The 14,701-nt window shown below is 36.9% G+C and overlaps 1 protein-coding gene across 1 annotated transcript in view; it reads left to right on the top strand.

The window, feature by feature from the left end:
- LOC145784110 (uncharacterized) overlaps window positions 1-14,701 on the top strand; it is a 48,385-nt gene that overhangs the window by 21,147 nt on the left and 12,537 nt on the right. The window contains exons 3-7 of the mRNA XM_082595863.1: window positions 1,625-1,679; window positions 7,436-7,480; window positions 9,651-9,739; window positions 10,818-10,947; window positions 11,290-11,417. Coding sequence (XP_082451989.1) covers window positions 1,625-1,679; window positions 7,436-7,480; window positions 9,651-9,739; window positions 10,818-10,947; window positions 11,290-11,417 — 447 coding nt within the window. The remainder of the gene's footprint in view (window positions 1-1,624; window positions 1,680-7,435; window positions 7,481-9,650; window positions 9,740-10,817; window positions 10,948-11,289; window positions 11,418-14,701) is intronic.

Genomic DNA, 14,701 nt, shown 5'->3' with positions numbered 1-14,701 from the left:
CAAATGTAACAATGACTTATGACAAGTAACAAATAAAACAATCGCAACAACAACAAGGAAAAAACTCGTAGCCACGTGTTGCGTAATCTTCACGTAGCTTGCTTGATGTTACGCGAGTATCATGCTTGTGACAAAAACAATCATTTTCAAGCCTTAAAGCAGCCGGCGGCCGTGGCCGCTAAGTAGTGCTTGAATGACCTTGAGTAGTGCTTGAATGAGTAGTGCTTGAAGTAGTGCTGTGCTACCTCCTCCGTCGGCCAAGTTTGGCCGCCGGTTTCTTCTAGGCAATTATTTAATTTCGCAATAGAATGATCGTGGATTAAATGTCGAAAATATGTAGTATCAAAGAGTGACGCAAAATTAGGTCAGCGCACCATAGTCACTACTGTTGTATTGAATATATCCAGCTGCGATCACCAGCGAAGTATGCGTTAGAATTCAGCTGCGATCACCAGCGAAGTATGCGTTAGAATTCAGCTGCGATCACCATCCGAAGTACTAATTTACATCGGCTGGCAATATTGTCGGTTTTATATCGATTCAATGTTGTCGGACATTGAATCGTTATTAAAAAGGAGAACTAGGTTAGTTGACATCCGTGGGTAAAACACGTGTCTTCATAGTTGAGAACGCTGTGGGTTAGTGACTTCACACCCTCAATGGTGACATCATAACGGATGGTCAGGTTTTATGAAAGGCGGTATGCAGTTGAAACAATTTACTCAGCTGCGAGCAGTTAAAACAATTTAGGGTCGTTAGGTGGTCCCGCAATGCCGGATTACAATCCCGATAAAGCATTTAATGCGTGGTACAATGATTCTATTGCAGGACGTCGCCCAGACTTCAACAACGCTAAGTGATCTAGATCATTTTAACATTGTTGCAAGTTTAATGCTATTACTTGTGCTATCGTTATTGTATTTTGGCCTCCAAGCACGCAGATTTGGCCGCCGAGAAGGAGCTCTCGGTAAGCCACGATGGCTGCCGGAAAAAAAAACACGAGTTTTAAGGCCTGATTTTCTTTGCAATATTGTATTGGTTTACCTCTTGCTTTACGTTGACTTAAAGCGAAAACCAATGATCAAAAAAATTGAAACGTCCGTTCAAATTACATTTATTTGCAGTAAGTAATGTAACCTAAACGGGGTGGCTGCCACCCCGCCACAGCGGTTACGGGGTGGCGTGGCCACCCGTAACCCCGTAAGTCGGCGCCAGTGGCCATAAGATAGATTTAAAATTCAACATAGGCCAAAAGTTTGTAACTTGCATTCAAACATTTGACAGGACGTGCAGATGTTGGTGAATGATTGAACGCCTCCTGTACCAGCAAGCCAAAATAACTAGAATATTAATTTACTCTAATCCGAATGATGTCACACCAACAACAATTTTAGTGTTGCCTGGAGTAATTCAGACCTTGTTGAAAGACATGTTCCGACCTGACAAAGTAGGCTGGTATTTAGGGAATAGCAACTAGGAATTGATTGATAGAACTAGAAGTGAGGTTGGTGGAATGCCTGGAATGGTGGTGGCGGCAAATTTTAAATTTGGAATCAAATGATGAATGATTCAGTCATTAAGGTTCGAATGATCCACCTGCCTAAACAAGGAACTGTTATTTCAGAAAACGTAATGAAAGTTCGGTTACTTCATCATCCTCATCAACAAAGGCTTACCACGTATGTTGTTCCATTCGTTTTCCAATGTTACCACAAAATATGCAGTATCTTTTTTATATAATATTGTTCTTTATACATATTCCTTATGTGTAGAACTATAGATGGACTCCAGTGATAGCACTACCTCCATTGTCTGTATTTCTGTGTTTGCTGATAGCTGTTGCTATTCACTGTTCTAGGGAATAGTTGCGCACTGATACAGATTTTTTTTTACCTCAGATTTAGTTATATGCTCCTGATACTTTGTTTTAATTGTCAGGAGGTATTTATTTTATACAGTATAGTGTTGATATATTGGAATGAATCAGCATGTTTTATCTTGGTGTATCGAGTACAGGTTTTATCCAGTAATTCATTTGCAATTTTTCATAAATTATAAACCCAGATGAAACTTTCTGTGGACTGTTTGTTACTGTATGTTGTGTAATTATGATGGAACAAATCAACTGCGATGTTTTTTAAACTTACCCCAAGGAGTCTACAACTCATTGAAATTTTTCTGAAATTTTTTTCTTAAATACGCTTTGGGCTCCTGACTTTAAAATTTTAATGCTAGAATAGAAGTTACACTATTTCATACATACATACTTTTATGTCTGTGATGTTTTACTAGTAAAGAATCTAGCAGAGAAATCCAGTCGCTAAAAATGGCAGTGGCCAATGGCCAAACTTCATTAATTTTTTTTTGAAGAAACTGTTTAAGTGCAATGTTGTTAACTTATTATTACTGTTCCATTGCTTTGCACTGAACTCGCGACCGCAAAGTTATTGATGTCTTGTGTGCTGCAGAAAAGTAGCCCTATAAAGCTTTACATTGTTCGCCCGTTTTTCTTTGCTGTATTGAATATCATGTCTCAAAATAACTGCACAAGTCGATTTCTGCATGTATTGTATTTATAAGTTTCTTTCATAGATAGTGCATTGTTTAGGAGTAGAATTGAACTTCTTGCTTCTGCAGGTTTAAAGTCATGGATTTTTGCTGACTGTTGAATAAGTAGGCTAGTCAATAAAATGTCAAGTGTCAATTCTTCTAGCATTTTGTTGCGACAGGGTTGAAAAAAAATTAGATTTTTTTTTTATAAAAAAAAATCAAATTTTGTTTAACGTTTTCATAAAAATCTTTAAGTTTAAAATTACCTCCTACTTATCACCGCACGGTACATGCTAACTTGAACCAAAACTATTTACACCTTAATCGCTTTGCTCATCTTGCACACACTGTATCATTTTTATGACAATGCCTCAAATAGAAATGTTAAAACTTTTTTATGTTTCTTTTTTGTTTCTGCAATCATCTTACACTTTTCAAGTAACAACAGTTTATAATTAGCATTACAAACTGTGCAAGTAATATGAAAGTGTCCTTGAGCAATGAGCAGTATCGTGCCAGGATTGTCTCCACTTAACCATGCAGCTGATGTATAGCATAACTAAACTCAATCAAATTTTTTGGTGCGTTGTATGTGGTGTAGTGCAAAAGTATGCTTTAGCAAACTGCCAGACCTTAAACTGGCCGTGTTGAAGTAGTGTGCGCTCAAAACGCAGTTTATAGGTATAATTGTGCTTTTTGTGTTATATAACATGCAAACCCCAATCTCCTCAGTTTAATTGTTATATATACTGTATATTTTATGAGAAGACGAAGTCAAGTCAGTATCAATTGTTTCTTTTAGTTCCATTGATATATCTCATTGTGATTTAGTGCTGCCCTACCTACACTTTTGCTATGGATTTATTTATTTTCATATTAATTTGTGCCAAAGGTGCTAGTTATAAGTGAAGGACATGCGCCAGCCTTAGCCTACTGTGAAAGTGTTTTGCTTATTGATTGCAGATTGATGCTTGGTAGTGATCCTAATGATGTGCCATTTTAAACTGTGTGGCATTGGTCTGATTTTTAGGCTGGCACATTAATGTCACCAGAAATGAGCAGCTTTATTATTTATGTTTAGTCAGTCAGCAATCAGCATGCTCCCAGTGTAGTAAAAACCTCATGCAACAAACATACTAAAGCGTTGTCCTAATGGAGATTGGTGATATTAGACAACTGTTCCGTATGTGTGCTATAACTAAAAAAACAAAAGCATATATTAATTAAACAGAATTATAATATAGGCTTTTGATTTTTGCCTTCTTACAGTTTTACAAGTCGGGTTAGTTTGAATGATTATATTATTGGATGCTGTATCACTGTTTACGTCATATGCAATTAGATATTCGACTTGAAACCTATTTAAATTTATCTTAATGAGAAATATTATAATTGATTTACTTAAGACATTGCATGTTCCTGTATTCTTAAAGCAGATGTGTTCTCGACTTTGCAAGATCCCAATCTTTTTGAGAACGACTGCTTCGGTGCTAATTTAAACCTGTTTGTGTACTGCCTAGGGCCCTAGGTGAAAGTTGTTGTGATCTCCAATGGAGATGCTACTGCATGGAGATTCTCCATGCAGTAGCAGTTGAAGATATTGCCAATTGTTGCATCCATTTTGCCCAGTGTGTCCGACTGTCCGTAATGTTCTAATTTCACTGTCATAAGCTATTGTTATTGAATTTTTTCATGTTCTAAGTTAGAACTTTTTTTTAAAGAGAAGTATATTGCTTTTTGTGAATATATATATAGTAAAATTATGATTTGCATATTTACTTCAACGATTAGGTTTGAGTTTTATTGCCAATCACAACTGATTTTTTACAACTCTCCACAAGACTGTCACGTTAATTAATTGAACTTTATTTTCTGCATTTTGTTTGTTCCGAATAATGACTATTGCATTATCAACTGTGAATACGCGAACAGTCATGGTCAGTTGGTCAGCAAAACCAACAGTTTGTTAATGAAAGGACTTTTGCTCACTAATGGCATAGCAAGTTTGCCATGGTTTGTGCGCTTTCACATCAAGATGAACTGGACTGACTTTATGTCATCTAATAATTCATGAACAGAAAGCCGCCTTGTCAGGCATCAGACTATTCAACAAACATTTATGCACAGAACAATTTGGTAATTTGTAGAAGGTGTTCTGAGATTGTTGCTGGCACACGAGTTATGAGCGCAATAAAATTAAATGGATTCGAAACTGAAGCTTATCGAATTTGCAGTTTAGTGTTTCATTCCTCAAAGCATCCAGCTCAACCATGCTTGTACAGAAGTGAATGATCAATACTCCCACATTTACATGTGAAGAATGTGCATTGTCCTTTTACATAATTTTATAGCTAGGAACACTCCGATGTTGCTTATGGTACCATTTGAATAAGACCAACATGTGAAGTAATTGATGGATCAGTGATCACCCCATCAATATTTGTTGATGATTTGAAGTAGAATGTTACTTTTCATCTCACACATTGATTTTAGCTTAGTTACATTTAAATTTAGATTGCAATGATCAAAAACAATTTTCTCATAATACTCTGCAAGCATGGAGTTAAGTGTTTGTCTTCTCAGGTTGTCCTTATTCAAGGCCAGAAATCTCTTTGACATTTTTCATCCCAAGTTCTGACAAAAATTTGAATTTCTATAAGAACATTTGTGTAAAACATTATCACAATACCTTGATGTGTAGAAGTCGCTCAAAGTCAAGCCGCTTCAGCTTTTTGTTATTTTCGTAAAGGTGACAATAGGTTTGAGACATCAACATGACTCCGAGTTGGTTTCTATAAATGACCAAGCGTATTGTAGGCTCCCGACTCCCTAAAGCTAAATTTATTTCGATTGGTTCACTTGTTTATACTTCTTGTGTCCAAGAAATTTGTAGATTGCCGTTGAGGGGTCTAGGTTGAGGGGTCTAGTTTGCTTGATCGGTTTTCAATTATCCACCTGCCTAGAATAACAATTCTGTATAAAGACAATTGTGCATGTCTGTAATAAAAAGAAAAGTGCAAGAGAGCGCAACACATATTGCTGACTTAAGTTAATTGTTTATATTCTAAAATTACTACACCCATTCTCATAGACAACAACATCACTACGCTTTCGATTTCCATGCACTATGGCAAATATAGCAGATAATCACTATGCATATAGTAGATTAGTAGCTATTTGGGTTGTTGCAAAAATAGTTGGGAAACATTGTAATACACTAATAACATAGAAAATATGATGAACTATGTGAAGTAAGTTGCTTGACTGGTAGTGGTAGGCGGCACCGCAATCGTCGGCTCCAGCTCGTGTCCGAGCATTGGTTTCGTCTTCAAATTGAATTTGGTTTTGGATGGTGATGTCCTATGTGGCTTTGGAGGCCCAGTCTATGATGAAAAAGACGTGGGCAAAAGTCACATTTTATGGAGGGTGGGGGACGTGGTAGGCGGCACCGCAATACATCATTTTTAACTGAAAAGATGAGGCCTAATATTGCAAAACACGAATTATTGGGTATATGTAATATATTATGTAATATTTTTATATTGAAACAGTCAATACATTTAAAACTTCATGCATTCTTGTAATGTACTTGAAAATTGGGCATATATAATTGGCTACACTGCAATCTACAATCATACACCTGCCTTGCAAACTGGAGACTGATGTAATTTCGGTTTTGAACGCAAGCTAAATTTACTCCCTTTCAAATGATAGTTTGGAGAGTTCTAAATCGCCAAAGTATGATCACTAAATCTCAAATCACTGCAAAACTTTTAATATTATGTAAAACAATGACAAATCTTTATCAGTGTTGCCAGAAGCATTTTAGATGTCCATCCCACTGCAAAACCGAATCCAGTATTTGTATGGTAACAATAGCTCAAAAGTAAAGTGATCAAAACTATTTTATGCCGATTACGTTTATACTAAACAATTATTGCTTGGTATAAACTAAGCAATTTTGTGGCAATGTTTTCACATGAAATGATTATTTTGAAGCTAAAGTAAAATTACTTTGCACAAGGATAGATTACCAGAATAGTTTTACATGTATATATCCCATCCACTATTTTCAGTGAAAATCTTAATACTTCTCTTTGTAACAACATATGCGGGTTAGCAACGATAACCAAGCAATTCCATTAGTTTGGTTTTGAATTTTGTTGATTAGCCATACCTGTCATGTTCATTTTATCGAATTTTTAAGCATGCTGTTGGAGATGGTACTGCTATTTTGCTTTTGCTCAGTGCTGACGTTTGCTCAGCATTCAGCAATCTAACCTATAAGTGTAATTTGTTTAGAATCAATTTCGCTATAATAATGGCATCTTCAGCTTATTCAAATAATACACATTTTTTTAAAAATGTTAAAGTGATTGTAAAAAGTCAAGCCCATATTAGGAATCAGCGTCCCCAAATTTGTAAAGTTTAACCTCACTAGTTAAAGTTTTTCAAGGTTTTAAATTTGTTGCACGGTGTAATTGCATTTATCATAATGCGTGATGATGATATGTGTTTACAGTCACGAATTCTCAATACGGTACTCTACACTTACCCGTGTTTTGTAGTTATTTTTAAAATTTACTTATTCACCATAACACGCACATTCGCAGTAAAATAGATAGATATTTCCACAAATGGAGTTTTAAATGGTGTTATAACAATGCACATTCTTGGCATGTAAATGAATGGCTATCAGCAGTTAGAACTTCAATCAACACTGGGAATCATCATCCTCAAAGTGCATCCAAGTAGCACAATGGAACAAGCAAAAACAGAGAAGTGGAAATAGTCTAATACCTTAAAGATTTTTACCTTGTGTTCAATGTTTTACAAAACTGTATTATAACAATATAAAATAACCTATTGATGTTTTATCCTGAAGGAGAATGATGCGGCTCCCAAACTAAGCCTCGCAGAATTGTCCAAGGTAATTTTTTTTATTTTTTGCATTAAATAATAATTTACTTGAATTTTGCCAACAAAGTGTGAAGTCTTTAGACTCCATGCAGATACTTTCGAGTGTTTATGGTCTGCAAGTGTGCAAGCACGGTTTTATCTTTTGTGGCCTATGGAATGTATTGTTTTATGTTGCAAGGGGAAATTTTTCACTTAAACCTGAATGCAAAGAGGTGCAACAAATTTTCCATATTCCTCACTAAAAAGTTTTCTGTATCTTCCATGCTTTTCACCCAAATGTGTTTGTGTAAAAAATTGTAAGTTGTCCATGACATTAGAATCGAAGACTTTACTATAAGAACTTCTGGACTAGTTGGACTACGTGGACTACGTTGGACTACGTGGACTACTGGACAAAAAAAGTTTTTTAAAGAAGGAAGTTAATTTTTTCAAATTATTGCAAAACTTATATGAACGACATTGTATTGGTTTGTATGATGTAAGTATGTAGCCTAAGTTATCCTGTTCACAAAAAAACTTTTGTACAGAAGGACGCTTTAATCATTGAACAACACGTCAGCAATTTTAACATCTCAAAAATGTGACTCAAGTCGTTCTTAAACTTAGTTCTTCAGTAATTATACTGGGACTGTATCATCACTGACGAAAAAAAGTCAAGTTCAAGTTGTATATATTTATATAAGCCTCGTTACTCAATGCAACAAACAGTTTACCAGCCTCATTTTCTTCATCATAAATCGATTTCGCTATCACAGCATCCTCAGTATGATCATGTCCGTATCATATATCATGATCATGTTATATGATCATACTGAGGTTGCTATATGATGCTATATGCTATATGATGCTACATGCTATATGATCATACGCTTCCATTCCAACATGCACAAGTGGGGTTTGGCTCCCTCACCGGCCTGCGAATGCGGCGCGGAGGAACAAACTGCTGACCATGTCATTCTCAAATGTCCGATCTATAAGGCACCACATGGAATGCATGGTATAGCAACGCTGGACGAAGCTACACTCACCTGGCTCTCCATCACCTGCCCTGAAATTTGATTTGATCTAGTCTCAAACGAAAGAAGAAGAAGATACTGAGGATGGTGTGATTGCGAAATCGATTTATGATAAAGAAAATGAGGCTGGTAAACTGTTTGTTGCATTGAGTAACGAGGCTTATAGTGGTGATACGAGACAGTCAACCGCTTCAAGTGGACAGTTTTGGTTCACAAAAATAGAAAAGTTTTATGAGTCCAGTTGTACATATTAGAGTGGAAACGGCCAACTCTGTTCGTAGTTGCACAGGTAGTTGAGCTTGGTCCATGTTGGTTGAGTTAGGTCCACCCCGTAGTTTCATTGGGGGGTGATGTATGAATTTAAGACATCTTGTGTCAGTGCCGCACCGCTTCTTTCAACATGTTCATTGCATCTGGTATGCTATGCTAATATTGTGATTTTTAAGTACCAGTTCCAGTACAGAAGACACAAGCAACCCTGTTTATTTGATGACTTCGTTGCCAAATATTCAACAAAGTATCTCTTTTTTATATCAGGACTGGTTTCAAACTTCTGCATAAAACCGCAATGTAAAAATAATACGGAAAATTTCTTCCATTACGTATTTGGAATCTTTTATCTAGTAGCATACTTTCAAATAAATTTAATTTTCAATATCACACTGACATACTCCCTCCACCCCCAACATGATCAGTGAGAGTCTGACTGCAGTATCTCCGACTGAGAAGGGCATCTATACTACTAGTCATTGGCATTAACAAGGACTTAAACAGAAATAAACACTGAACAGCTTGTTGTAGCTGAACAACCATTTCAGATATAAATCCGGGTCCTAAACAACCATTTCAGATATAAATCTGGGTCCAACAGTACCCTCTTGACCCCCCTGTCAACGCTACTGGTTGAGTTGGACATCAGAAAAATTTTCTTGACACCTTGCTGCTCTGGCTGGTTGTGTATTGAGACACCAGGGCTGGACATGGCGGATATATATAACAGTTCTACATATTTTTAGAATAAAATCGAAAAACGATTCAAATCATTTAAACATTAATTTGGTTTAAAATGTCACTAAAGTAATTTAATATTTTCGAGTCTGTTGCCGGACGTCGGTTTACTTGTAACTTTTTTTGAGTTGTCACAACTGAGTGTGATGTTTGTAGACAAGCAACCTTGCGGCGGCAAATGCATCGGAGGAGGATAAAATTAAAGCAGCCATTGCCCAATCAACTAATGAGTACGATCCCTCACAGTAAGTGCCGTTGCTACTTACGTAATGTTTTTGTTTGCGTTTGTTTGTCAGGATATTTAGGTGCGGAGCACTGTGGTGCCTGTTCATTTAGGTGCCATTTAGGTAAATATCCTGCTGGCGCCTAACTGTCTACGCCTAAAAGACTTGCTCCCCCAAAAAACACGGCACAAACCTGCAATTGAAATATGCGATTATCTCAAAGTACGATGCCTAAATACATGTTGTGCGCGTCAGGTCGTATTTTGTTTGCAAAGACTTCAATTGCAATAAGCAGTGTATGCACTAAATTACAAGTAGCTTCAGTAACAAAGTTTTTAATGGACAAGTTTCTGCTTAGGAAAGCAAGTGTGTTACAGTTGCATATACAATTAATTGCTGTGCGGTAAAACAGTGTCAAAAGCACTGAACTACTGCATCGTACAATGCAATTTGTGATCCGAGGGTCAACTTAGATACACTTAGGCAACCCGGCCTGTTCTGATATGATGTGAAATAAGTGGTTTTGCACAAAAGTTACTTTTTATTTTTCTGAATTCTTTTGACAATGAAAGAAAGAATAAAAAGTAAATCTTGTGCAGAGTTATTTATTTCATAAATCGGAACAGGTCGGGTTGCCTTGTATCTAAGTTTGGCATTCGAATGATAATTTTCATTATACAATGTCATTTTTGCGGAGATGTCAGGCTAGCTTAAACTATACTTTTGTTAAGAAATGCAAAAATTAAGTTTCAATATGGTCCTTTGTACTACTACTTGAGTACTAGCATCGCGGTCTTTTTAATGCCGAGTTTATGGAAAAGAAACCAAGAGTATAACTTGCCAAAATTTCCATTTAGCCATAAAAGAAACCTTGAAAATTTTCCAAAATTGGAGTTGAACCTGAACAATTGAACATTGTCTCTACGATGCTCTTATTACAAATGCTTAAAAAATGAGCCGTCAAGTCAAACCGGCGCTATCAGTAAACAGCTGTTTTATTTTGCTGTCTTTCAATTATAACCGCCTAATACATTTAGTCGTCATCTTGTATACATCGAAACCAACTACGGTGTTAAACTTGTCAATGCGTTCTATCTAGTTTTGTGCGCCCTCCACGCTATGGCACTTACAAGTACCCAAGCTCCTCTGCTTCCGTCGTTTCGAGCCAGATCCGTTGCTACCGTTGCAACCAGCAGGGTCACTATTCATCACAATGCCCTCTACCTAAGGTAACACTCCACACACTTCACTCAAGGATGGTGTCATTTTAACGCACTGTAGAAGGATGGCGTATATAATTCATTTTGTTTTGTATACGCTTTGCGCTTTTGTAACTCCACCTCGTATCAAACGAGACTTATGTCAAGTCGCTCACCCGATCTGTGCTTGGGGTTGATTCGTCAGTGTGCAGCAATCCTACCTGACAATGACTTCGATGATTTATATCAGTGTTACTTTTTGAATATTAGTTGTTTCCGGTGAGTGCTTGAATCTTGGCATGGTTGCACAGTGCACACTCGTCCATTGTTGGAGTGCATCTAACAAATCGTTTCAACTCCTTTTTCTGGCAGACCGAAGCAGCTCGCCAACACCATCATGCGACGGGGATTCCCCGCAGTCACATGATCGAAGTGAACAAAGAATCAAAGGGTGCGATGCTCACCGCAGATGGAAGATACGTGGTGCCGGTTATGGACAAGTAAGTTGCGTTATTAAAGTGGCTGTGGATCCGTCTGTGGTTATTGACAACAAAATTTTTAATGACGTCATATTAGCTAGAAGCCAATTGGTATGTCCTTAACTGCAGTGCTTGGCAATGTTGTCAACTTCCTGGTAAAAATGTAAATGATTTTCTTTAAAAAAATAGAGATATATCGGTATCGACAAGTTAAATCTGAAAATATACATAAGTTAACCGAGATATGCCGCAATCGCCACACCCTGCCTCCACATCGATCTGCCTAACTCTAACGCGTCCTCTCTTGTCACACCGACCTTGCTGCTTTTCTCCTCAACTTGCTTTTTCCATGTTTTCTTGGGTCTTCCTTGTTTTCTACGACCCTCCACTTGCAACTCTAGCGCTCTTCTCAAAACATCATCTTCATCCCTTCTCAAAACATGCCCATACCACCTCACTTCATTTGCTTTTGCCAACTTATCAACATTCTCATTCAACCCAAGCAGTTCATAAGTTCTTCGGTATTTCTTTTGTCCATCAGCTTCACACCACACATTGCTCTCACCATCGCTCTCTCAGTTCTTTTAAAATCGCCAATTCGTTTTCCTGTAAGCGCCGTGTCTCACTTCCTTACAGCATTGCAGATCTCACGTAACTAGTATAAATTCTTCCTCTCATTTTCAAGGGAAATCTTCTACCACATAACAACTCTCGACACTCTGAATTTCACCGAACCAAACCTTACTCTTGCAGTCACTGTTGATGCTAAAAAATGTAAAAAAATGCATTTCTTGCGAATTTTTCGCAATCATCAAAGATATAGATTTTTTTGAAGTACCTTACTATTGTAGTAACTAACATCACACTGATGCAGAATAACAACTTGTTCAAATTTTTGACACCTCACACTCCCATGACTTCTTGCGCGCCCCTTTTGGCCTTGTTTACTTACAGTGATTGTTTCACTCCAACAGAACATTATGTTTCAGCGCTTTTGCGTTGCTCGATTCTTAAATTGTAAAGGAGACTCAAATTTTCCAATGTTTATCATCTGTCTTTTTTACTTCTAACGGAGCAAAAAACTAATTAAGTTTTTCGTCCGTATGACATCATGAAATTACATCTCAAAGCGACTTAATGACGTCACATCGTCAGCTCCACAGATCAGAAAAAATAAGGTTATGGCGCAACAAGAGTCAAGACCTTTTGCTGATTGGTTCAGTGAGGATTCGTGGTGACATTGCTTTCATTTTGAGTGATTAGACTCCTTTTCAATTCATTCTTATAAGACATTACGCATTAACATTACAATACATCAAAGCAACATTTTGTAATTGGCATTCATGGATTTGTGTTTGAATTTTTTTGCAGCCCAACATTTCGTTACATCAACGCAAACCAAGTAACGCAACGGAGATAGCGAAGAGCAAAAATGGCCTATGAGAAGCTACAAAAATGTGACGCAAATAGGGATGGGATTTCGAATAGTTGAGGATTCGAATCTATTCTAGAATAATTATAACGAAGCCAAAATTATATTTTCGCCAAAGAAAATGAACCAAACGCAAAATAAAGTCAAGGTTTTGTTTGTGGCACAAACTATGCGCGTTATAATGTAAAATAATTACAGTGCAGTGTTATAGTATACTGTAGCTTTCCAAACTTTTTCCCGTTCACTGACAAGATTTTGTTTTGCTTCCGTTGATACAGTAAAGTTATTCAAACGTTAAAGTTTTTAAACAAAGCAACAGACGACGGGTTATAGATTGATTTTTTATTTGCCAATGCTGAAACAATTAAAAAACCGGTTTGCTACGAAAGCGTCAAGCAAGAAAAATGCTTATTAATGTTGGTGTTAGTGAACCAAACGATTATCGCACTAATGCCTGTTGCACTGTTGGATGCAGTGGTGTTGACTGGACAGATAAAATACTATAATCTATGTCACATCACGATAATTATTATTGAGTGTTGACTTAGAGAAATTAAATTAACAATATTATGTTAATTAGCAAAAGACGCATGGTGGCTAAAGTTACTTGTTTCACTTGTGGTTTCCCCGTAAGTTCTGCTTTACCGTTTTCCGAAGCAAACGTAGTTTTCATCTAAAGCAGAGGTGACGAACCTGCGGCCCGTCAAAGAATTTTGTGCGGCCCGCAAAATAATTTGACAATCGCTCATGCATTAAAGACAAAAGACATCTCAAAGCTCAAAGGCAGCACGTATCTATGCGAACAGTTCTTTTCTAAAATGCAATTTACAAAAAGTTGTTACAGGTCGAGGCTGACAGATGAAAATCTTGGTATGTACTTGAGAGTGGCCACATTGTTTGTTGGACCTAATATTGAACGCTTAGTCAAGCAAAAAACTTTTCAAAAATCCCACTAGGCAAAAAAATTCAATCTTTCAATGTTTTTTTTAATATTTTATGCTTCAATGCTGCATTAGATAGCTTCAGCTGTATGATTCGCATGGGCTTTTGTTTGTTGTTTGAAAAAGAAATTTCATTAACTGATTTGTTGTTTCGGAACATAATGGTCGAAACGTTTAGTCAACTTGAGCAAAAAGGATAGAGCCAAAAAAAGAAGAAATCATACTCATATGCAGGGGTGCCGGAACGATTTTTGACTGGGGGGGCAGGATTATGAAAAAAGGGTACTTTTATTGCTGAAAGGCATTTTTTTAAAGGGGTATTAAAGGAAAAACCTGACTTGGCGATTTTCCACGTTCTTTGTGTTTAACATGCTACCATAAAACGATTTTCAATAAAATTTTGCCCCATTGCGGTCTGACCATCATTGTGCGCGTGCTTTTGTCAGAGCTTTCAAAACGAGATTGGCCTGAGCAACGAAGCGTGCGACTGTAAAGAACGTCATAAAGTCTACGTCATAAAGTCTAGCAATCAACCGATCACGCAATAATTGTTACTGCGGGCGATTTGACTGTAGGCTATGTATGTATTTACATCAAAACAGCACATTTTAACATCAAAACAGCAGACAGTTTGCTCAAAACATCAGATTGGTAACGTGGCTTTTGTTATTGCTGGACTTTATGACGTATTCTTGAGCTGTGTTTACACGTTTTGGTCATTTTGAAAAAAATGAAAATAAATGAAACACTGGACTTTGGGCCTTGCCAGCGCCATTGAAAACAAATTTTTTTGGGTAATTGTTTTTGAAATGTATTCTTGAATGTTCAGTTTACTCATTTTAATGCTTAATTCCGGTTTGAAATTTTCCTTTAGTATGCCTTTAAGTTTTAAGGTAAGGTATAGCGATAATACTCATCTATCAGCTCATTAA

This window comes from Aplidium turbinatum, chromosome 15, assembly GCF_918807975.1.
Source record: "Aplidium turbinatum chromosome 15, kaAplTurb1.1, whole genome shotgun sequence".
Taxonomy (NCBI): Eukaryota; Metazoa; Chordata; class Ascidiacea; order Aplousobranchia; family Polyclinidae; genus Aplidium; species Aplidium turbinatum.
Note: the sequence above shows the minus strand (reverse complement) of the source record. Positions and strands in the feature narration are given on the sequence as shown.